The following is a 25,457-nucleotide window of genomic DNA, read 5'->3' as shown; positions in this document are numbered from 1 at the left end:
AATTCTCTAATTATGGTCACTATTTGACAGGCCACAGATTTCCCAGCCATGAGCTACACCAACAGTAACAAGAACCTTGGAGAGCTGCTGCCAGCCAGTGTCAAAAATACGAGGCTTAGATGGGCCTGTGGTCTAATTCAGGGTAAGGCACCTCCCTATGTTCCTAAGAGGCTTCCTTCACTATGACTTGCACTTTCAGAACCTTTTCTTGGGAGGTGATAACCTCCTGGTATTTCTCTCTGGCAGCTAGCCAAATAAAATGTTCCACCAAGCCAGTGCAAGCCCAGCTTACATATGCAGATGGTTACATGCTGCCTGGGGCTTGAGTGATGACAGAAGAACAGATGAGGAACAGTTGCTGAAGGCAGCCCTGTATAGGGAAGCTTTTTTAAGGTTTAATGTTTCACTATGTTTTTATATACTGTATGCTGGAAGCCACACAGAGTGCCTGGGGCAACCCAGTCAGATGGGCAGGGTACAATTATTAATATGATGATGATGATGATGATGATGATGATGATGATGATGAATGCCAACAATCAGAGTTTGCTACAAGATAAAAGTCCAGGGATCTATTTGTAGTCGGGGTAGATGATTTGGGCTTACTTTTGTTACCAGGACCACCCAGTAAAGATATACATGTAGGTAATCACTTGAATGACAGGGGTCACCTGGCAGCAGTCATTCCATCAGGCTGCAGCAGAAGGAAAGGGAGCTGGGTCATTTCTTTGGCTCTACTGAAAAACCAGATCCATTTGACTCCTCTCTCTTTGAACAGTTATGATTCCAGACGGTTAGATTTACATCATAAGGACTGAATCCCAGGTTTCCGTGTTTTACTGTTCCTGCCTCATCCCTCCCCTCCCATTTGTGGCATATCTTTTGGATTAAATGAAGGGAATGCCTATTTTTAAAAATCTTAAGCAAACCACTCTAGGAACTGTTTCGCCTGAAAACTATGGATGAATGGATGGGTAGTTTTATCTATTTACACATATACCCCAAGATCATGAAAGCATTCAACTCTAGAAAATAACAGGTGTTCATAACCTTTCCTTCAGGATACAACAGGGACTCTAGTGGCAGTTCCTTAGAAAGTGGAGGACATATGAAGGATGGGGTTATAGACAGATAATTTTGCAGAGGGAATGCTACGGCTGTAACATAATGGGTGTAATGGAGATAGGTGAATACAACCTCATTCTCAGAATAGACCCATTGAAATTCATGGCCATGACAAATTTAGATCCACTCATTTTAATGGAAAGTTAGGTGAATACAACCCATGGGCCTGTGGATAGAGAAACAAACAGTAAGGGGAGGGGCAGCCCCGAGATATCATTATGATCAGGGCCATCTGAAACAGTTTGTCTATTTCTTCTGCTGACACTACCGAAATACTGATTTGGGTTAGAGAACTAAAAATAAAACTGTTAAGGCGATGGAAGACTTCCAAGTAGTGTACTCTTCTCATCATGTTTGGGATAGCTCCGTTGGTAGAGCATAAGACTCTTAATCTCAGAGTTGTGGGTTTGAACCCCATGTTGGGCAAAAGATTCCTGCACTGCAGGGAGTTGTCCCTTCCAACTCTACAATTCTATGATTCTATGTGTGGCAAAATGGAATTTGGAACAAGTGAACCTGCAACAGAACATTGCAGTGTGAAATGTTCCTGTTCCAGGATACTCAGTTCCATTTCCCCTTTCCTGGTTATACATAATTATTTTTACACCTAACAGTCAGCCACCATTCCACACCCACTGAGTTTGCTCTGTATTCACTGGCCTATGTTAGAGTCTTCCTCTAGGGTTCCTCTTCAAAAAATGTTAATTGAACATTAATTAATGTTAATTAAAATGTAAAACTGGCCCTGATAATGTTCTGAGTGGTGCAGTCCTGGTTTAGCTTTTTTCACTCAGAGAACAAATAGACCTGAGAAGCCAATGGCTCAGCATCCAGTGTCTTCATTCAGCCTATTTATTGCCCCTTGTATTCAAAAAGGTGGGAATTTCTGTGGGAATCCTTTAAGGAGATGCATGAGGCTAAAGGGAACATTTACAAATTGACTGTAAGCGTGTATGAGCACAACTAAAGCATATCACATACTGTCAGCCGGTGGTTAGCTTTCTGTGTGTATCTGCATGCTTCAGCAAATGTGAAACCAGAAGTATCTGCAAAACCTGCACATAATTTGTGAAACTCCAGAAACAGTACTTTAGAAATATATATAGGCACACAGCACAATCAACTGAAGTCAGTTTGTGCCAGCAACCTTTCAGAAAGCCGTGACTTGAAACTTGCTTTGCATTTACGAGAACCATTTGCAGCTGTGTATAAATATCACATGTTACAAATTCAGCTATTCTCATAAACTTGCCAGGTCCAGACAGCATCCATGCAAAAGTTCTTAAAGAACTGAAACGTGAAATTGTTGACTAGCTAAGAAAATATGTAACTTGACCTTGAAATTAGCCTTGATGCCTAAACACCAATCTTTTAAAAGGCATCCTGGAAATGAGGGGAAATGGGTGGAAAGCATTATCAAGAATAAAATCACCAAGGATACAGGAGAACAAGTCTTGATAAAGTGGAACCAGCATGACTTCCGAATGGGTAAGTGATGTCTCACTAACCTATTAAGAGTTGAGTGTGTCAACAAGGATATAGAATTATAGAGGCAATCCAGCTGAAATTGTGTACTTATACTTTCAAAAACCTTTTGACAAGTACCTCAACACAGAGGTAAGCTTAGTGTATAAGCTTAGCACTCGTGGAATAAGAGAGATCCTCTTATGGACTGGCAACTGGTTAAAAAAACTGGAAGCAGACTAGGAATGGACAGAAAATTGAGTCCCCCAAGAGTTTGTATTGGGGCCTGTACTTTTTAACTTGTTCATAAATACCATTCAGAGTTTGAGTCACCTAACCTCAAAAGGAATTATTGTAGAGCTGGAATACATTTAAAAAAGGGCAACCAAAATGATCAAGGGGATGGTCAACTCCCCTATGAGAAAATGTTACATTTTGAGCTTTTCAGTTTAAAGAAAAGGTAAGAGGTGACATGATAGAGGTGTATAATATGCATGGCATTGAGGAAGTAGACAGAGAAAAGTTTTTCGTCCCTTCTTACAACACTAGAACTTGTAGACATCCAAAGAAGCTAAAGGTTGGGACACTTGGGATAGATAAAAAGTACTTCTTCACCCAGTGCATTCTTACTATAGAATTTGCTCCTCTAAGAGGCAGTCATGGCCACCATCTTGGAAGGATTGAAAAGGAGGGTTAGACAAATTCATGCAAGATAAATCTGTCTGTGGCTATGAGCCACAGCACCTGGCTATGTTCTGTGAATGCTAGTTGCTGGGAACCACAAGTAGAGAGAGTCCTGTTGATCTCGGGTCCTGTTTTCAGACTCCCCATAGGAATCTGTGAGAACAGGATGCTGGACTAGATGGGCCACTGACTTGATCCAGCAGGCTTTTCTTATTGGGCTTTTGCTATGGGCTGCTTACCAGGAAAAAAACCCACATTTTCCCCCACCCCTCTACAGCTATAGCCCCTTGTTCATAGTCTTCATAATAATGGGAGTATCAGCCATCTGGGCTGCATTCATGATAGACTGTGTTGAAACTGGCCAGACTCCAGGAAATTATTAACTACAAATAACTAGAAATGCCACACAAGTGTTAAAACAGCGTGATGGGGGTGAATTACAGGCAGTATCGTCATTAAAATGCCCCAGTTTCAGGTTGGAAGTTTCACAATACACACTTACCTGGGAGTAAATCACATTGAATTTAATTAGTCTAACTGACAAAGCAGATTGGCTTCATTGTGGATAAAAGCAGAGAAATATTGATAATCATTTTAGTTGTTCAATGAATTAATCCCTTAGCAAGGCATTTATCTTTCACTGTATTACTTCCTCACACTGACTTCAGTGCCTATTGACACAGGCCCACTTGCTATAGTGTTTTAGCTACCTGCTGAATATCTTTTTATTTCGACAAACCTACCAAGAAATATAATTTAGCTACCTACATTTGTTTTAAAAGTCTTCCTTATTTTGTCTGTGTTTTAATGAGAATTATTTAATGTATACAGTATTTGAATAGTTATGTGGAATTCACCTGTTTTATCTACCATTTTATTTATATGCCATTTGAGCAATATTTGATCAAGTGGTTTATAAATCTTATAAATAAAATAAATTCCCATTAAGTGACTACAAAATGAAATGGCTTGCAACAAGGCTGCAATCCTATACCCAGTCTTCTGGGAGTAAATAGTGAACTCAGCGGGGCTTATATTTGTATATATGTGTATAGGATTGGGCTGTCTCTTTGCTGCTATAGAGACATGACATTTTCTAACCAGTTCTTAAGTTTAGCAGTGCAATCCTAACCAAGTCTACTCAGAAGTAAGCCCTACTTAATTCAATGGGGCTTATCCCCAGGTAAGTGGGGTTAGGGCTGCAGCCTAGAGCCAGTGTGGCATAGTGGGTAGTGCTGGTCCAAATCCCTGCTAAGCCCACTAGATAGCTGAGTTGGTTAGAGTGTGGTGCTGTTAATGCCAAGTTTGCAGGTTTGATCCCTGTATGGGACAGCTGCATAATCCTGCACTGCAGGGGGTTGGACTAGATGATCCTCAGGATCCCTTTCCAGCTCAACAATTATTCTATGAAGCTCCCTAGGCAGTCACAGTCTCTCAGCCTGACCTACCTCAAGAGTGTTGTTGTGAGGATAAAAACTGGAAGGAGAAGAGAACCGTGTGGGCAACCTTGTGCCCTTTGGAGGAAACGTGGGCTATAGACGTGACAAATAAATTATGAATTCGCTCGCCGCTTTGAATGACAAACGGGGTTTACTGTCTTTCCAATACCGGGGAAGTTCCTGCTAACTTGCAGTGCGCGTTTTACCAGTCCGGCCACTAAAATACTGGCCTGCTGAGCACATCTAAACCCCAGATAATGCTCAAACGGGTGGAGGCGCCAACTTCAGATTCACACAGAGCAGCTGATGAGAAACAGGTCAGCATTACCAGTTCCCCGCCATATAAACCTCCCCCTCCTCCATGATCTTGAGTGGCGGGGGCAAGGATGACAGGCTCCACAAAGCTTACACCGGCGCTTCCGGTGCCTAATAGAACAGGACAGGCAACGCCTCCGCCACCCCAAAAGGAACACGATACGATAGAGATGTGTGTGCCTAGAGAGGCCGCATAGTTTATATCACGTTTTCCCGCCTCGCACATGGAAACTGGGCACGCACTCGATGGGCGACTTGTCTCCCCAACCCATAGAGATAGGAACAGATGTAGAGTCGCTAAACTTCAGGTAAAACATCGAAAGCCATCGTCTCCCGTGAGCGCGCCGTTCCAGACTTCGGCGTCTCTATGGCTAAGCATTACACGTCGGGCATAAAGGCGGCTCAAATTTCGGGCAGAAAGAGCCGCGCGTTGCGAGCAGCGGAAAAGCCAAGGAAGCCGCCATGGCGGTTCGGCTCCCACTTCGGACTTCCGCCTCGGTATAACTGTCATGGCGTCAAAAAAGCGGAAGACGTGAAGAGGAGGAGGGCGATAGGGAACGTCTCGCTCCTTCTCGCGGGACGTGGCCGTCCTCCCCCTCCCTTCCCTTCCCCGGCCTCCCCCTTTCTCTGGCCGCTCGCGCAGCTGCTCGGCACTCGCTATATAAAGGGGCGAAGCGAGCAGAGCAGGCGGCTGGCGGCTGCAGCCCAAGGGCCGCCGTGTAAGGCCGGGCCGCGGGGGGAGGGCGGCCTCGGAACGCGCTTTCCCCGTCAGCGGCGGGCGAGGGGGAGAGAAAGAGAACGGAGGGCGAGGGGAAGCCCCTGAGGCGAGACCGGGGGGAGGGAGGGGAAGACGGAGAGCGCGCGAAGTAAGGGGGGAGGAGAAGAGGAGCCAGCAGTTTACCTCAGCTCGCGGTCTTCCCTTAAGAGAGAGGCGAGGGGGGTGAGGGGAGGGAGAGAAGTGCTTGAAGGTGCCTCAGCCGCCGCCCGCCCGCCTGCCTGCTCTTGCCTCAGCCGCTGCCTCGTTGGGGGTGTGCGGTGTCCTGCCCGGGGGGTTGGCGCGGGACATGGCGAGCTCGGCTAATACAAACCCCGTGGTAAGGACGCAAGGGGGAGCCTCGAGGCGGGGAGGCGGGAGGGCCGCTGGGCTTGTGTGGAGAAGAGGGAGGCGGTTGTTGCGGTGGTGGTGGTCGTAGTATGGGCGGAGGGCGGCGGGAGAGAAAGAGAGAGCCGGGAGCGGACCCTCGCTCGGCCTCCGCCCGGAGCCACAGAGGAGGAGGGAGGCGCGCTCGCTCGCTCGCTCTGTCTCCCTCGGAGCAGCCGCCGTCTCCCTCGCGCGCTGCTTCGGGGGTCACCGCGGAAGAGGCGCCGCGGGCGTCTCGAGGCAGCCTCCCGCTCAGCGGCTCTCCCCCCTCCGCGGAGGGCGTGGGAGAGAGAGACAGACAGAAGCGGCGGGTTCCCCTGGCGCCTCTTTCTCTCCCGCCCGGGTGGTGGGTGCCTTTCTCTCTCCCCCCTTTCTGAGCGAGGAGGTTGGGGTGGGTGTTCATTTTTTTTGGAAAAATTTAAATGTATGTGTGTGTCGGTGACCAAAGGTTGAAAAGCACTTTTTAATTCCTAACCCGGCAGAAGAAGAAAAAAAAACAAAACCGAAGTCTCTCTTCCTCCTTTCCTCCTCTTCCCACCAACCCCCATCTTTTCTCGGAAATATCTTTGACGTGCGCCAAAAAGAAAGCACTCTTTTAAGCCCGTGCGAGGTTTCCCCAGAAAAGGTTTTTATTTATCATTGCTGTAACAAATACAACGATTAAGCCTATATTCCTCCTTTCCCGCCTCCCTTTTCTACGCTTCCCTGTCTCGGTTTAATACTAGACGACACAGTTTCCCCGAGTCTCTCGCTTTCCACATCGGTTTGCAATAAGCAGTCACACGAAGGGAAAAACAACAACAAAATAACCCTGCCCCTTTTAACGTTATTTCCCCGTTTCACATTTTTTAAAAAAGAACAAACTGAATTCACTAAGGGGGGGGCATAACACTCCCCCCCATCCCAATAAACCACTGCTGACAAACCAGGGCCCAGGCGGCTCCGTTGCAGATTTGGCCGCTCTTATTTTGTGCTCTCAGATCCATCATGGCTTCCCCTCGCTTTTCTCTCTCCTGCTCCTTGTGTTCCTCCTCCCTGTGGCTGCCCTGTTTATATAGAGCCATTGCCGCTCTCTAATATAGACTCTGCCAGGATGGGAAGGTGCTTTCCAGCCCCACGTCACCGCCTCTCCATTTAAACACCACATCAGCCTTTAAATAGGGAGAGAGCTGCGGAAAGCAGGCTGGGAGGTGCCTGAACAGCGCTAGCTGAAAGGAGCTCGCGCTCTCTCGTTCAGAAGCTGCCGCTCTCAGCTTTCAAATTCAATTTGCTGTGGCTGTTTGATGGCAAAGCGGCTGGTGCATTTCTGTCCTTCTAGCTGTTTTTTTTTTAAAAAAAAATGTATATTCGGTGAAATAGAGAACAGTTTGTTTTTCTGCTTTTTAAAGCATTTACAAGCTCTTGCCTGATCTTGTATATGTTTATAAAGAACCAAGTCTGAGCTCAATGGGGCTTAATAGAAATGTGTCAAGAATTGTGTACTTGCATAGTAAAGCAGTATTAAAAATACCTGTGTGTACATATGTTTACATGTGTCAAAGGATAGATGAATTACTATCTATGCACAGGGTACAGTGAGAAAAATGGTTCTTCTCCAGTTCATAGTTTAGCAGCTGAGTGTTCAGCATTATAGCCCCGTTGAATTCAGTGCTGCTAAACTGTTTCATTGTTGTGATTCTATGTACCTTGGGTTAAATCCGAGTGAGCACAGTGGTGTTTATATCTAACTAGACCTACATATGATTTGTGCTGTAAAAGCTGCCACTTTTAGTACACATGGTGTGAATTGAAGCTTTAGTCCCACTTGACATCAGTTGAACTGGACTGAATTGGAGCAGAGTACTTTGGTTTGATTCACATTTTGTGAATCAAGGTTACTACATACTAGATCAGGGCTACAATGGTTGGGCTACAATTCACACCATCTCTAATCATTTGCCATGCTGGCTGGGGATTACTGGAATTGTAGTCCAACACAGTCTGGAGGGCCAAAGGTTTCCCAGCCCTGCATTAATTGTCTAATTGCTAGAAGTGCTAAGATTCTCTGGAATGTTATACATATGTGATGGTTTAATAACTTTTTAAAAAATATATAATTTTTGAGACAATTAAAGAAGTATCCACAAGGATTATCTGTGAAACAGTAGTTCAGTAATTTAAAAATATATCTAGAAGTGTTTTGAAATATTGCTAGCATAGATCTCATTTAATAAGCTGGTCTTATCTGTGACTTTTTGCAGCCTAAACTATATAGGTCTGTGATTGAAGATGTCATTAATGATGTCCGAGAGGTCTTTCTGGATGAGGGTGTTGATGAACAGGTTCTTGTTGAACTGAAAACAGTAAGTTATGTTCACTACAAATTACTTGCTGTTTGCAACCTTGTAGCAGTCAATGCATAAAACTCAGCTTGAAGGGCTGTATGCTGTAAATATTTATATAGCGTGTCACTCCAAGTATTCTGCATACATTTGCAGAGATTCTTCCTTAGAGCAGGTCCATAATGGAAGACATTGCTACCCCTGAATTGCAGGTGGAGAACTTAACTAAGGCCACCTAGTAAATTCAAGGCTGGATTAACATTTGAACTGGGAAGTTGTAGCCATTGCTCTACATCAGCTCTTCAAAGCTTTAAATGCTGCTGTTAAATATAAGTGTTTTATAGTGGTTTTCATAATTATGTCACCTTTCTTTGAAGAAGATCTAAGAGTATAATGGTTTTAATGTGACTGCTGCTTAATGACTTTGCAAAGATTAATAGTATGCTGTGAACATTTTTCATTATCAAAATTGTCTTCCCTCCATTGTACTGAGAGAAATTTTCTTGTAGTTGAAATTTTCAGTAAATGAACAATCTAATGTGTGAAATGAAATTTTAAAAAAGTTTTAGAATATCTCAGGAATTCCATTCAGTAATATTCATCCAGGAAACAAAATATTTCATTCCAGTAAAGAGCAAGCTTTGTATCTTAGCTTTATTGGCTTGGTGCAGAATATTTTCTAATGGCTGTTTATGACATAAGAATTGATGTCTTTTTTACTATGTTGCTGATGTCCCTTAGAAACTGCATGTCTGGATGATGCTATCAATATGGATAGGAGTGAAAGGAGACTCAAATACAGAATGGAGCCAAATTCATAAGCACTATATAGGTTCCTTTTATTATCCAGAGGATTTTGGGTCACCTCCCTTCAAAATGAATAGATAAGAGAGAGTTCATTGAATCAGTAATAATAATGTAGAGAGTATATAGTTGATATATGTAAAAAGAAAAGTGTCCTTAAGTGAATCTTGCTTAATAAACACAGCTGTGGGAAAACAAGCTGTTGCAGTCCAAGGCTGTAGATGGATTTCATTCAGAGGAACAGCAGCTTTTGCTGCAAGTTCAGCAGCAGCAACAACAACAGCAGCAGCAGCAACAGCAGCAGCAGCAACAACAACAGCAACAGCATGCTCATCATCACCATCACCCACAGCCACAGCCAACAGTTCAGCAGCAGTCCCAGACACAGCAAGTCCTTATTCCTGCAACACAGCAAGGTAAGAACCGAGTTCCTTTCTGGATCTGAGGCTTTGTAAAGTTACAGCAATGTTTCACACAAAGAAAAATTAACAGGAGTACAAGTTCTCAATTCCTTCTTTTCAATTTACAAGTTGTCTTCAGTGTATCACAACTAGCCATATCTCAGTGGCAAAGCACCTGCTTTGAATGCAGAAGGTCCTAAGTTCAATCCCCAGGTAGGGCTGGGAACATCCTCTGTCTGAAATGCTGGAGAGCTACTGCCAGTCAGTGTAGACACTAAGTGGGCCAGTGGTCTGACTTGGTATAAAGCAGATTCATTTGTCCTTAATTGACTGGTATTTCCCCATCTTAAAGTGTCAGTTGCTCATAAAATGTCCTTCCACTTACTTACTTACTATAATTTCAAATATTACTGGATGTCAGGGCTTTTTTCAGCCAGAACTCAGTTCCAGTACCTCTCAGGTGGGTGCCGTTGCCATTCTAAGAGAATGAGGGAGGTGTTCATTGTGAGTTCCAGCACCTCTTTTTCTAGAAAAATAGAACTGCTGTAAGTGAAGACTGCAAGTGTGAGGTGCATAGTATGAGGAGCTGTTCTAGTGTTTGCAGGTGGTTGTTTCTAGGACAGACCTCCAAACTATTTGAGTCTTAGAAAACATTTAGGAGAGTACATTTAAGGGAGCACCAAAAACTCATTTCACAAAAGAAAAATTTGCGAATCTTCCCCAAATAATACAAAACACGTACATTTACCAAATAAACCCCAAACATGCAGGCACTACTACTCCCCAGACAAAAAACTGGGAAGGCGGTGGACCTCTGTGTGTGCTGGAGGTGTTTGTCTCAGTGCCCTGTGGTGTCCACGAGTGCCACAATAATTTAGAACATGACTGGGCTTAGCATACGCTATCTCATAGTATGAATTTCTACAAAAATCAAACGTGTACACCAGTAAGGCAATTCAGATTTTTTTTATTATTATTAAAACAATACTGTATTTCCTTAGTCTGGATGAAAGTAACAATTGTTTCATCTTACTGATTTTTAGGATGATTATCTCCAAATGGCAGCTGTCTAATATGACATATCCATACTGCTGCTAAAATGTATGCAGGTGGTACATAAGTGCTATCTCAAGGACTAATGTTTAGATTCTGTGCAACACCTAAGTAACAATGAATGTCTTATGCTTTACACTCTCTAGAAACGCCCCCAGGTCTCCAAACCCTAGGTACATCTTCCCTACATTTTATTTTACTTCCGCAAAATAAAATATTCGGTAAAGGTAAAGGACCCCTGGATTGTTAAGTCCAGTGGAGTTCGATTATGGGGTGCTGCTCTCACCTCCGCTTTCGGGCTGAGGGAGCCGGCATTTGTCCACAGCTTTTCTGCATCATGTGGCTACCCTGACTAAATCACTTTTGGCGTACAGACCACTGTAACAAGTGCCAGACAGTACGGAAACACCATTACCTTCCTGCCTCAGCAGTAATTATTTATCTGCTCGCACTGGTATGCTGTCAAACTGCTAGGGTGGCAGGAGTTGGTACAAAACAACTGGAGCTCCCCCTGTTGCACAGATTTGAACTGCCAGCCTTACGATTGGCAAGCCCAGGACGCTTGGTGGTTTAGACCACGGCACCACCCACATCCCATAAAATACTCAGTACATGCCCATCCAGCAATTAATCTGCTAGCAAGAGCTATTTCTTAATTGCTGCCACCAGCAATTACAATATTTTTTAGTGGAGGTGGGCAACTCTGAAGTCTTACGGGGGGAATTCATGCTCTTCTGATCATTCCTATCAGTGCAAGAATTTCTGCTTGCCAGAGCAGATTTGGGGGAGGCAAGGGAGGAAAGCCCCATTGCACTGGGTTTAGGTTTTTTTAGTGTGCCAGCTTCGTTGAATCTGGTCCTTAGAGTAAGCCACTTGGTTGACTTGAGGCAATCATGTGGTATAGGCTGGGGAATGAGCTACCTGCTTCCTTCAGGTTGAATTGGACATCAGGCCATCAAGCAATCTAGGCATGCTCTCAAAATATGGGAGCTAGTTAAATCCCTTAAGCAAAAGACGTGTTCAGTTAAACATTTGCTTACAGAGAACAAACAGAAAGAGCAAGTTTTACTCAGAGTAGACCCATTGATGTTAATGGGGCCCATTTATATTAATGGACCTAACCTGATTGTGATCATTCATTTCAATGGATCTACTTTGAATAGAGCATAGTTAAATACCACCCAATATATAAAAACTACTTAAGAATGTTTCTTTTATCATTTTTTGGCTTCTATGGCTTCATTAAGCAGGGTTTGTTAAATAAAATGTGTACTTCCTAAAGTCCCAAATGGCCTCCCATGCTCTGAAGAGGCTCTCATCAGCCTATGTGTCTCCATGCCAGCATCAGAATCTTTGTTTCAAGTGACTTTTCAGCCTTTTTCAAATGTAAGGCTTCTGTTACAGAATAAACCACCAGCACCCTAGACCAATTAGAGCTGGAGATGCAAACAAATATTTTATTGTGACCAAACCAGATAGGGTTATCAGCATTCTGATTTACTGCTTTGGCACACTGGGCAGGTTTGAAGATTGGCTAAATCTCAACCCCATCTGCATTAGACAAAAACAGAAGTTTCTGTATCTTTTCCTCCCTTTTACAGAAGTAATTGCAGCTTCAGGTAGAGGGGGTGCATTTTAGATGGAGGAAAACATTCATCACTTCTCAAATGCCCTGATGTTTTTCAGATTAGTAAAACAATCCAGGAGGTATCACATCTAATTTAGTACTCAGTTAAATTGAGACTCTTAAACCAAACAGGCAGAATAAGGAGAATACATTACATTATGATTCTAATGTAATTTGCACCTGCTTTTTAATTGTAATATTTTTATAACCCTCTTGGATCATTTGGTAAAGAGTAGGCTGTGAGTATAAAACCAGAAATAAAACTTGCTTCCTGGGGTGTCCTTATCATGAGGCAGGAGTGGCAAACCATTCAATCTGTGTAACAGATATAATTAAAGAAAGAAAACACAAACTGCTAAGCTATTTTACAAAATGGAGTCTTGGACTTTTAAGATGGCTTCCCTCATACCAAGTTGGCCAAACAGTAGTGCTCATGTTCAGCATAGGTCAGGCTCATCACACCCTGCTTATCACTGTTCTTCCTTTCTCTGTTAGGATTTTAGGTCCTTGGCTTAAAATGTTTGGAATATTGTAGTGGATATGATCTCTTCCATATAATAGTAAAGGATATGAACTTAAACTAAAAACTCACCTCTCTTAGCAAGCACAGAGGTAAAACTGAACCTTCTGCAGTGAGTGTGATAATTGCCATACACCTTTTCAAGACTTCTAAGTTTGTTAGGAATTGTTTCTACTGAGGTATGTATCTGGTGTTGGTGTCCACAATATAAATAGATTGTGATATGGAAAACCTCATTTGAAGAAGAAACATTGTTGGTTAATATTCCTTTAACTGGGTTACTAGTTTAGTGGATTGTGGGATTGCTGTGAGTGTAATTTATCAGGCTTTTAGGAAAAAAAATGATGACGAATATTTTGGTTAACATTGGTTAAATGCAAACTAGATTAGTGTGATTTCAGGTGAAATACCTGATTGGAAAACCATACTTTGAGAATGCTCATCAATGTCTCCTTATAAAACTGGAAGAAAGTTTTGTGTGGTACAGGGCTCTGTCCAGGCTCTAATGTGCTTCAATATTTTCATCAGTGATTTACAAGAAGAGGTAGAGGGAATTCTTAAGAAATTTGCAGATGACCCAAACCTGCTGTGGCTAGCTAACATCTCAGAAGACTAAAATAAGATTCAAAATTATCTTGAGGGAAAGGAAACGGGCTTAAATTAACAAAATGCAAAATTCTATATTTCCGGGGTGTGTAAAAATGCATGGGTACAGAATTGGAGATCCCAAGTCACAAGACTTGTTCCACTTTATTCTGCTGTAAGTACATATGAAAACTTCCCCAAATTGTAGTCAATCACAAGCTGAACATGAAACGGATACAGCTGCAGAAAAGCTTATAGAAATAGTTTCCAAGTCACAGGAAATAATAGTTCCACTTTATTCTGTGCTAGTGAAATCTCATCTGGGGTATTGTGTCCAGTTTAGGACACAATACTTTAAAAAGGATATAGGCAAATAAGAATGGGCTTAGAGGAGGGCAACTAAGATGGTCATGATGGAAAATGACACCTTCGAGGAAAGATTGACGGAACTAGATATGTTTAGCCTGGAAAAGAGAAGACTGAATGGAGACATGATTGCATTCTTCAAATACCTGATGGTCTGTCTCATAGAAGAGGACAAAGACTTGTTCTCAACCTCTCCAGAAGACAGGATTAGATCTAATGGGATTCAATCACAATATGAAAGATTGTGGTTTATTGTTAGGATAACTTATTGATGGTAAAAGGAGAATTATCTGGAAGTCTTTGAGCAGATGTTGGTTGGATGCTTAGTTCTGGATTTCATGCATTGATTAGTGGGTTGGACTAGAACGATATATAAGTCCTCACACACTGTTCTATGATTATAGTGTTAATAATAAGCTATGGCAAAGTATTCTGTGGTGATTCAAGCATTGATTACCTTTTTTTCATGTGTTGTAGCACCTCAACAACAAGTTATTATGCCAGATTCCAAGCTGATACAGCACATGAATGCATCGGGCATGGTAAGATTAAGCAGTTTACCTTTAAGGCAAGCATGCCAGGAACCAATTAGGAAAGATTGTTTGTGACCAAGCCAAATTATAGTTTGCATAAAGAAAAACTAAACCCGCACTGTACAAAATAACATTGAATTGTATAAGCTTATGCCTCTTTTTCAGTGACTGTTTTGAATGTTTAGTCTTTTTTTAAAAAGCAGAACACTTATGGTAGTAGCTAAATGTATTATATAAGTTATAAATTGTGTACCACTTATCAAGAAAAAGATCTTAATATAAGGTCTAAATATGGACCTGGTTTACATAATCACTTTAAGTCATAGATAAACATAAACTGGTGAATACACAATGTGAAGGTGCACAGGGCAGAAATAATGGGCTCTTCACTCCACCACCACTCCTGCTTTCAGGAGCTAACCAATGGTGTGGCTCAGAGTTATGTCAGAACACAAGCTCATGTCCCTGTTATATGCAGCAGTCTGATGGTTTTCCAGAATTCTGAATAGATTGTCAATTATTATTTCACAGGTAAATATTTTTATAGAATTTTACAGGTTAAATCCATTGTGTCCTTTTTCATGAACAGCAGGGCTCCTCCTCCCTGTGGAAGGGATGTGAGCCAGGGGAGGTTCCTGCTGGTGGAAGTTGAGGGAAGCATTTTTTGCCTAGTGCCCCAGCAGCTTCCTGTGCTGCCTCCTACACTATCCCAGAGTCCCTCAATTCTCCAGAGCAGCTTTTTAGGAGACGGCAGAAATAACCGGCTAAAATTGCACCCCCAGTTTCCTCCTCTAGTCCATGGCAACTCTGGATCCACTCTGGGTAGACCTGTTGAGTGAACTGGAAGAAAAGAGAATTAATTGTTTAATATTTGTATTTATAAAATAAACAGTACTATAACTGACTTAAAAGCCATACACTTACAAGAAGTGTAAGAGTATTGTAAACTGCCTTGTGATTCTCAGATGAAGGGTTGTATAGAAATTTAATAAATTAAGAAGTGCTCAAAGCAGTTAAAAATGTGGATGGAAGAAGAAAGCTGTTGTTATTCTAATATAGAGACACGTAATCGGCTATTGAAATCCATGTGCTGTTTTGTCTTAAATCTGTGTTTTCATTATATAATTTATTTTTGCTGCTAAACTAGTTTCTTATATTTCAGAGTGCTGCAGCCACTGCAGCTACCTTGGCTTTGCCAGCTGGGGTTACTCCTGTTCAGCAGATACTCACAAATTCAGGTAGGTTTGTTTGTTTGTTTGTTTCTGTATGTGTCAATATGCATTTCTATAGCGTTATACTTTAGAATTTCAAACATAAAAATGTATCAAATTATATATTTTGGAAGTGGAGAACATGAAGCATAAAATCAAAGCACATGGAGGGGAAGGAAAGGGAACCACTTGCCTCATGGTCTTCTCCTGACTACCCACCATGCTAATGTCACCACCACTTGTTCTGTTTCTTGGGAGGCAATCCTGCAATCTTCATTATCAGAACATGGGGCATGAAGACCATAGACCAGACATGTGGGAGGGCAGGTTAGCAACATGTTAAGCTGCATATTCACGTTAGCATGGCAACTGCAGGAGGAGGAGGAGAGATGCATGTTCTGCTTGCCCAAACAGTAAATGAGATCTCTCGGTGCTCAGTGCCAAGCCAGTGTGGGGGCAATTGTGTAGGAACAGCCACAAATGCACCACACTATGCTTTTGAGCCTCCAAGAGTCCTCTAGTTAATTACCGTATTTTTCGCTCTATAACACGCACCTGACCATAACACGCACGTAGTTTTTAGAGGAGGAAAACAAGAAAAAAATATTCTAAACGAAACAGTGGATGTATGATTTTTGTGGTTCATGCTGTGGCCACAGACGTGATCCGACGGTAAGTTTGGGGTAGCCCAATGCAAAAATCCTGAGGATCCACGTGGAGCCATGCTTTGTAACCACGTTTTTGCGCCATTGCAGCCCCATGAAACAGTGGGTGCGTGTGTGTTTTTTGGTGCAGGCTGTAGCCATGGATATGCTATGTGATCTGATGGTGAACTTGGGGTGACCCAGTGCAAAAATCCTGAGGATCCATGTGGATCCGTGCTTTGTAACCACGTTTTAAGTGGGGAGGGAAGGAAAAGCATTCAAGGGACAAGGAACACGCGTGGGGTGTGTGGAGAAGGATGCTGCTAATAATGCAGAAGAGGGGTTTAAGGGGAGAAGGAACACGCGTGGGGTGTGTGGAGAAGGATGCTGCTAATGATGCAGGAGATGGGTTTAAGGGGAGAAGGAGCTCATGTGGGGTGTGTGGAGAAGGATGCTGCTAATGATGCAGGAGAGGGGTTTATGGGGAGAAGGAACACGCGTGGGGTGTGTAGAGAAGGATGCTGCTAATGATGCAGGAGAGGGGTTTAAGGGGAGAAGGAGCTCGCGTGGGGTGTGTGGAAAAGGAGCTTTTCGGTGAGCTGAGCGGGGAGGGGGGAGGGAAAGAGCACTGTTGCTTTAAAGGAGCCAACCAGACAGCAGCCACTTACAGCAGTGTAAGCAGCTCCTTTCCTCTCCCGCTTTGCTCCTTCTCTCCCTCTTTGCTGCTTTACGCAGCTAATGGTGAATCCCCTGCAACCCAAGTCCTGCTCAGCGGATCAGCTGAGACGCTGGGAGAATCGTAATTTCCCCCTCTCCCTCATCCCGTGCCCTCCTGTCCCCAGCAGCCTTTTTAAAAACTTTTTTACTGGTTTTCACTGCGCTCGTGGCTCAGAGCCCTCCTGTGCCCTGCCGTCCCTCTGCAGCCTCATTGCTCCGTTTAGAGAGCGCACGGACCTTTGCTAGCTGAGGCTGCAGCAGCTGTTGCTGGCTACACGGCGCTTTTCCGGCTCGCTATGGCTCCCGTTTGTCCCTCCTCGTGTGTAAGCGGCTGCTGCCCACTTTGCTGCCATGGCTCTCCTTCCCTCCCTCCTCCTCGGCTCCTCCCCCTCCTCCTGGCTGTAAAGCAATCAAAGCTAGAGCCGTGCAAAGCCCTGCAAGCGGCTCCCGCTTTGCTTGACTGACGGCAGCCATGGCTCCGGTCGAGTGCATTCGCTCCATAACACGCACAGGGATTTTCCCTTACTTTCTAGGAGCAAAAAAGTGCGTGTTTTGGAGCGAAAATTACGGTAATAATGCCGACAAAATGTAAGGTTAGATGAACTTCTTGGTCTGATTCAGCAAGGCAGCTCACATGATTCAAAACTAACATGGCTAAACAGTAAACTTGTAGGGTATCAATAGACATGTCATTGAGTTAAGAATTTTCCCAGTGTAACATTATTGGTTTCCTTTGTAAAAATGCTTCAGTTCATGTGTGTGTGTGTCAGTTCATTGCATGATTGGCTCTTGGGTCAAGAGAAAGTTCCACAAGTTAAGTGAGATATTCAAATGGACTCATTTTGTTACAGGCCAAATCCTACAGGTGGTTAGAACTGCCAATGGAGCTCAATACATCATTCAACCACAGCAGCAAGTGGTTCTACAGCAACAGGTTATACCACAGATGCAACCTGGTGGGGTACAGTCTCCTGTTATTCAGCAAGTAAGATTGTTTGGTTAACTAAGGGGAATCTTCCAGGTCACTTTGCAGGTATCATGTTAGCACAAAAATGGGAGAGTTAAGGGAAAGGAGATAGGTATGAGAAGAAGTATTTATAATTAGGGACAGAGCAAACATTGTTTTTGTTGTGACTGTGGCATAATTGATTTCAGTAAAATGACTCACTTAAAAGATTAAACACTGCTGACACCTTGTAGATGAAGAAATGAATGGTGTTTAGTTACTGAACTGGTTTTATGTATTCATAATAAAGCTAGCATGTTGCTTTCTTCTATAACACATCAGCATAATGAAATTAAGCAGGATTAGGGGCAGCTCTTTTTGGAAACGGCTTCAGAACAATCCCTTATTGCCTTACCCATCTGGTCTGTGTTTGAGGAAAGAGGCCAACATGGATTTGAACAGTCTAAACAAATATGAGGTGTCCTGACTAGAGAATCCATTGCTACTTATGAAGATGCATTAGATACTGCCTAGTCCTTTTTTAGCTGCTGCCACTTTATGAAGCAAAACAATGGAGACAAACTTGAGTCCTCCCTTTATTGCACTGGAGGAAGATAGTGGAATGGAAGGAGGACTCAAGTTTGTCTCCATTCTTTTGCTTCATGAGGTGGCAGCAGCTAAAGGGACTAAGCAGTGTCTAATGCTAGCTGTTAATCAAATTAGGCTATATTTTAATAAATGCCAAGTTCTTAATAATTATTTTCTCAATAATTATTGAACATAAATATTCATATGCAAGGTTTGCAAGAAACAGAAGTAGATTGTCTTGCTTGTTTTATTACGGAAACAAAAACAGAGACTAAGTAGGAATTATAGCTGTGATACAATAGCTTTTGTTTTAATTATTTTTGCCTAGGTTTTGGCTCCTATTCCTGGAGGTATCTCACAGCAAACGGGAGTGATTATCCAACCCCAGCAGATCTTATTTACAGGAAACAAAACCCAGGTAATACCTACAACAGTGGCTGCACCCACAGCAACACAAGCACAGATTCCTGCAGCAGGTCAGCAGCAACCTCAGCAGCAAACAGCACAGCCACAGGCACCTTTGGTGCTACAGGTAGATGGAGCGGGTGACACATCATCTGAAGAGGAGGAGGAAGAGGAGGAAGATTATGATGATGATGAAGAGGAGGACAAAGAAAAGGATGGAGGCGAAGATGGCCAAGTTGAGGAGGTAAATTTTGAGGTGTCTGCTTCGATTAGACTTTCACAGCACATATAGATAACATTAATGTGTTAATTCTATTTGAGTTGGTTGTAGGATAGGAAAAAAAATCTGCTCTTATTAGATAAATGGGTTTGAAAGGTTGGGGGCGGGAGCTCAAAGTGGTGAGCTTTTGTCAGTTAAAGAACATGCATGACTAGGTAATATGCACATACGTATATTTTAAAACTGGTGTCTTCATTGTGTAGGACTTCTATATAAATGTGTAATGTTTAATGAATTGGGTCATCTGAATACTCAAATATTTTCTAGGAGCCTCTGAATAGCGAAGATGATGTGAGTGATGAAGAAGGGCAGGAATTATTTGATACTGAGAATGTTGTTGTGTGCCAGTATGACAAGGTAAATCTGACAAATATGATTCCTAAAACCTGCATTGCCTCCTGCAAAAACCATATACTTGAGAGAATATGTATATTTTTTATGTTTGTATTAATAGTGGTAAAAACCTCACTTTCCTAGTACAGTTTGCTGACAATTTAGAGCTGCAATTCTTAGTAAATTTAAGCAGTTAGAATCATTTATTTAAACCTTTAAACCATGTCTCCAGTTAATTTTACATGAGCTTGTAAAAGTTTATTAGAAGTATTCATAATATGGAGATGGGGAATCTTTTTCAGCCTGAGGGCTGCATTGCCTTATTAGCAACCTTCTACAGGCTGTATGGCTTCAGCAAATAGGACACAAGGAAAATTTGAGTGTGGCACAATGGATATGATGCTTATCTCTTTGCAGTGGTCTACATACCAAGCGAAAGTCAGAGGTGTTCTCACACATACACTCACTTGCATACACACACATGGACACCTTGGTCTGCATCCTCTATCCAAATAAGAGGTGTTGATCACAGTTCAGAGATGCATTCCATCGACTCAAGTAGGGTGCAGGGCTGATGTGGAGTGTGGTTTGGGGAGGGGGCATGGCCTATGAGAGTCCCAAGAGCCCAAACAGTGAGGCACAAAGAGCTGCTTTTGTTGCGCCCAGGTTCTCTTCCCTTGGTTTAAAAAAGGGATCTTACGCTGCATACAACAGTGTGTGAGCCCCTCTGTGCCTATTCCCTCTGACTACGTATCTTAGAAGGGCTTTAGGGCAATGTGATACAATACGGTGTCATGTTGATTTGAAGTTACTCCAGGAAGCATGGCTGCTTCCCTCTTGCCATACTTCCTAGAGTGGTTTCAGAGCATCACTCTGATGAATCCCTTCTTTACTAGGGTTAGTGGAGGGAATGTGTATAAAGCAGTTCACACACCTGTGAGCAGCATAAACCCCTTATTTTAGGGGGTTTCTCGTACATGAAAGACCAGAGATTGAGAGCCAGAAGGAACCTGGTTTGAGCATCCCTCAAAGTGGACATAATATCTGTCTGGAAGCTCCTGTGGAAGGGGAAGAGGTGTTTTTTTGTGAGATCCCTTCTACCTCCAGCTACCCTTCCCATGCTCTTTTGGGCAGTGTATCCATCCCTCCAGAGCAGATTTGGGTGGGAGGTTTTTGTTAACAAATGTTGTATTTTAAGCTTGGGATGTTTCTCTTCAACTTTGGATTCCCTCCTTCAACAGATTCATAGAAGTAAGAACAAGTGGAAGTTTCACCTCAAAGATGGAATCATGAATCTTAATGGAAGAGATTATGTATTTTCCAAAGCTATTGGAGATGCAGAATGGTGAAGTTCCTTACACATAACAAACTCTCAAAGCAAAAGCAGGAGATTTTGATTCTTGGACATAACACTTCAACAGAAATCTATATCTGCGCATCGGAAAAGAACAGTAGAACCGAGACTGCTAGAACAAAGAAATAGCATGGCAACGTTGACACTACTTCAAATGGGAAAGCTGAGGCATTGGTGCAGCTAGCTATGCCTGAAAGCTGGTTTTGTATTAATACCTTAATTAACCACTTCTTCCTATAGATAAAGGTAACTAGCATGTGAGGCTTAATCTCCCCATACACTGATTTGAAGGAACTCTTCTTTTTTGGTAACAATACTATGGGAAAAGCTTAGTGTGTCTTGTGTATAAATTGTGCTGACCCATTCTTTCTAGGAGTGGGGTTGGTGAGAATCTTACTTAAACTTGCGTGGAGGTTTCTAACCAAACAGTAAGGACTGAAGCATTGAGTTCTAATAATTACCTTGTATGAGTAAAACTATTTTTAAAGCCCTTGTGCTGGGTCATGCATAATAATTTTATCTACAGTTTTAGGCCTTTTATATAAATTTTGATCCTGGTACCAAAATCCTCATTTGTATTTTAAATTTAATAATTCTGAATCTTTCATTTAATGCGATGTTGTATTTTAAAGGGTCTACCGATGGAAGCTTTTAATGTCTCGGTCTTCCTGCTCTTTCGAAAGGTCTTTAAAGATTGAGCAAATCTAGTCTGCTATGTGCTGAATTATTGCTTGTCAGAAATCAGTCTTTAAAAATATGATTTCACTGGTTAACCTAAACTTAATGTGTATTCCCATTGCCAAGTGAGTGTGCACTGCTGGTTATGAAATCAGGTTGCAAGTGAGTATGTACTTTGGGAAAGGGTCTGTCTACAGCATTGAAAGAGCTTCCACTTTCATTTCAGTAATACTGAAAAATATAGTGAACAAAATCACCCTAGCTCTGATAATTGAGCAAGCAGTAATTGCTCAATTAATCAGTTCCTCAATAAATAGCAGAAAGTTGCTGTTGAGGCTGTTTTTTTCTGTGATTGTGGCAGTGGTCTTTTGGAAATTAGACTTTCAGAAATGCAGGGCCTCTTTGCAATATGGTGGGGTTGAAGTTCAGGCCAGATAATGGAAGACATGCACTTCCAGATTTCCTGTGATAAGATCTGGAGGATACTAGTCACCTGAAAAACAGTGAAGAGCAGATTACCCCCTTGCCCTTCTTTCAGTGCTTGTGTTTGTATGAAAAAGGAAACTTATAAAAAATGTTTTTCTATTAAAATGGCCACTGTGTTTAATCAGCACTATGTATTAGTTCCTTGCTCTTCTCTTCACAACTGTCTTCTTTGCATTTTGATTCAGATGCGTCAGTTGTTCATGCTTACAGAAGATCCATGCAATAAGCAGTTAGGTCTTTCTGCACCCAGGATGTTGCTAAAGTTTAGCCAAATTTGTCAGTACTGTTGTATAGTGACATTCATAAAGCATCAAGAGTTTTTAAATGTAAACATTTCCTCCCACTTTCTGATACAATATATATTGCCTATTAAACCTGCATCACTGGGTGCAGTTTTAGCTCTGAACTTGAAGGTGCGTGTAAGTACTTTATTCCCACTGTGTAAAACAACGTAGGTTTAAAATAATATATGCCACTACTTAACATGCCAAGATTGTGACTATATTGAGATCAATTGCCATTTTCATTGCATCCTTCTGTATCTTATGGCCCACTCAGAGTATATCCTAGTTTTTAAGTATGATTTAATACAGGCTTCAGACCAATCAGAAATATTGCACTGTGAAACAAATAGGCTGCAATAGGCTACCATTTACTATTCATTACTGGAACCCAGATACTGTACAGATGACTTTGCATTGTGCACATCATGGGCACTGAACAGCTGCTTGTCTTTAGCCTTTTATTTATTTTAAAGGATACCACAGCTTTAAAAGTGACCTACAGATAGGCCTATATGGAAGCAGGCATAGTGTCTTGCAAGTTAATTGTGGGTATGCTTTGGTTGGTGAGGGTGTTAACAAGTACCTGTGAAGTTCTTCTGAAAGCCAGTCACATACCAAACTTGTGCTCTTACTTGCTCCATCAAGTGTTCCTTTTTAAAATCAAAAAGTGTGTTTTTAATTTCATTTTATTGTAGCAGCTTGCTGTAAGAATTTAGTTTGCTTACACATATTGTTGTACTTGAATTTTAATCATGGTTTTAACAATGTAATTGAGCAGACCTTTTTGTTAGGTTTCCATTGAAAATCATCATTCCTTTTGGGAGGGCAAGGTGTCCCCATGGTTAGTCTTTAAGCTTTTTGTCACTTGATTCCCCCCCCTTAGACTTTGAATTTGTTTCTATTCAGTATCTTTGCTTCTGAAGCAATTAACGGTTTGCAAGAAGGGCTTATGTTTAGATTTGCACAGAGAACAGGAGCACCTTGGCAGGGATATAGAGAAAGCAACTTCTAAATGTTTTGATCAGGGCAATGGGAGATTTACAGAGTGATTACACAAAGGTGAGAGTCTTGTGCCTTTGCAATCTTCAGGTATTCCTGCTTTGCATTGATTGATGTGATATGTAGGACCGTTGGATTCCTTTGGTTGTAGATGTCCTACAGAGTTTCAATTGTAACAAACACCAAGTCTAATCTTACCAGCTTTCTAGTATGTGCAATCATTTGAAACGTCTACATTAAAGATGGACTTTTAAGGAGGTTTTAGATACTGTCACAAAGAACTTTATATTGGACTATTTAAATTTAATGTGTAAGGTGTGTCCCCCTCCCCGCTCCAGCTGCCTAGTGGCAACCAGAGTTTCCATCTCCCTTTCTCCAACCTATATCATAACCTGCTTTTTGTCATTGGTCATCTCCCTGGAAATGGATCATGATTTCACAAATACAAATATTGTGCTAGCTGTCTTTTTCAAGGGGATGAAACTTGTAATTGAAGAACAGTTGCTAGAAAAAGCAAAGAACATGCAACACGTGTGATATATCCAGATTTGTAGAAATGTCATATTTAAAATAGTGTTAGCACCTTTGGGTTTTCATTTTTGGTCTGTTCACATCAAACAGCAACAATGTCCCCATGTTATTACTGCTGAGTGAAAACTCTGTAGTTCCAGTGCAAGAGAGAGGAAAGAAATAACTTTTCACTTGTTCACAAATCCCTGCTCTTCTGCTTTAAAAAAAAAAGTCTCTTTTGGCTTTGTTTTATGGAGGTGGGGAACAATCCCAAACCTGACAAATTATAATTAGTTTGGTTCATTGTATTCAAGATAGCAGACCTTGACCTGAAATGAGCTATATCAGTTGTAATTTAAGAGTTAAGTTTCCATTTTTGGAAGATATTAGAATATTGGTTGTTTGTTTTCTCAGTTTTTAAAGTAGGTCAGGAATGTTCAGAAATTTGGCATTTTCCCCTGTGACAAAACTACTTGCTTATTTTTTGAATTCTTGATTTGGATGTTAACAAAGAACAAAAGGGTTTTGTTTTTTTAGTGGAAGGATAAAAGCAGGCTAGCCACATGTGGTAACATCATGCATTAACTTGCTCCTGTGTGCCTAGAGTACCAAATAATTTAGGGAAGTGGAAAATATCCTTAGTTGCTGTTCTGAGCTACTATTGTCAACTGCTGTTGTACATATACTGTTATGTGTAAGGGGGTAAATATATTTATTATGTTTGTAAAATTCAATCTGTACAATTGAAGATCAAGGATGCTCTTCCTGGGATGTACAGGATGTGTTTCAAAGGCCATGCTTGGAATACAATTAGAAAACTTAGTATTTTGATGTACTAAGACCTATTTTAAGTTTAATATTTTGCCTTTGCAAAAACTTTAATTAAAGATGTTATTTAAAATAAGCTTGCCACTTTTATTTACTATTTTGTGTATTAAAATACTTTTATGTGTAATCTAGTTGTATTCACTTTGTTATGACATGATTATGCAGATGACAGGATTAAGCAAGTTCTGAAGCTGTGAAAAGCTCAGCACTGGGTCAGATGCAGAAAACAGACCGCAGCTTGACTTTTGCAAAGTTCTTATTGAGCTGTATAAGCAGACTGGATTTTTATTTGCATCCTTACAAGTGATTCAAAAGGAACATGTAAAAAAGCACAAGGAAAATTAAAAAATAAACTACCAACAACTAGCAACAACAAAAGCATATATATGGAATTCCCTTCCCCTCCTTCCCTGAATTTTTATTTTCCACTTCTCCCTTGTATTCTAAGTTTCTAAGACTAGAAACTGTTCCTGTTCAGAATAGTTTATACAGGATGTAGTTTTGACTGTTATGCTTTACGGACATTGAAATCAGTAATGCAGAGAGCCTTTGGTAATTTTTGAGATGTATGTTGATTACTTAGTGTGGGTTTTTCAGTGTTTGCAATTTTAAAATTACTACGAAGTTGAAAAAATTATGTAAGAAGGCTTTAACAAGCATGTGTCAAATGCTGTTGATCTCGTGAGGAAAACACACTAGATACAGGTAGTAAGACTAGTTTCTAGGCAAAAAACCATTCTTATTTTTTTTATTAAATTTCTATACCACCCTTCATCCGAGGATCACAGGGTGGTTTACAATATAAAAAGAAAAATA

General features: G+C 41.6%; 2 protein-coding genes across 3 annotated transcripts in view; one reads left to right on the top strand and one right to left on the bottom strand.

Annotated features, from left to right (window-relative positions):
- Positions 1 to 2,360: 2,360 nt before the first annotated feature.
- On the top strand, positions 2,361 to 24,768 carry GTF2A1 (general transcription factor IIA subunit 1). Of its 2 annotated transcripts, none has more exons than XM_083618649.1 (9): positions 2,361 to 2,613; positions 8,409 to 8,510; positions 9,478 to 9,709; positions 14,323 to 14,387; positions 15,541 to 15,616; positions 17,802 to 17,935; positions 18,813 to 19,133; positions 19,437 to 19,526; positions 20,744 to 24,768. In XM_083618649.1, the coding sequence occupies exons 1-9, from the start codon at positions 2,599 to 2,601 to the stop codon at positions 20,849 to 20,851; spliced, it is 1,143 nt and encodes a 380-aa protein (XP_083474775.1). In that variant the 5' UTR covers positions 2,361 to 2,598; the 3' UTR covers positions 20,852 to 24,768. The 2 variants fall into 2 exon arrangements, with proteins under 2 accessions (XP_083474775.1, XP_083474774.1); XM_083618648.1 differs by lacking the exon at positions 2,361 to 2,613 and adding an exon at positions 5,620 to 6,121.
- The window catches only part of TSHR (thyroid stimulating hormone receptor), an 83,556-nt gene continuing 72,495 nt past the window's right edge, over positions 14,397 to 25,457 (bottom strand). The window contains exon 12 of the mRNA XM_083613621.1: positions 14,397 to 15,218. The gene's annotated coding sequence lies outside the window, so the exon portion shown is untranslated. The remainder of the gene's footprint in view (positions 15,219 to 25,457) is intronic.

Source organism: Podarcis filfolensis (assembly GCF_964270895.1).
Source record: "Podarcis filfolensis genome assembly, chromosome: 1".
Lineage (NCBI taxonomy): Eukaryota > Metazoa > Chordata > Lepidosauria > Squamata > Lacertidae > Podarcis > Podarcis filfolensis.
This window is presented reverse-complemented; position numbering and strand designations above follow the sequence as displayed.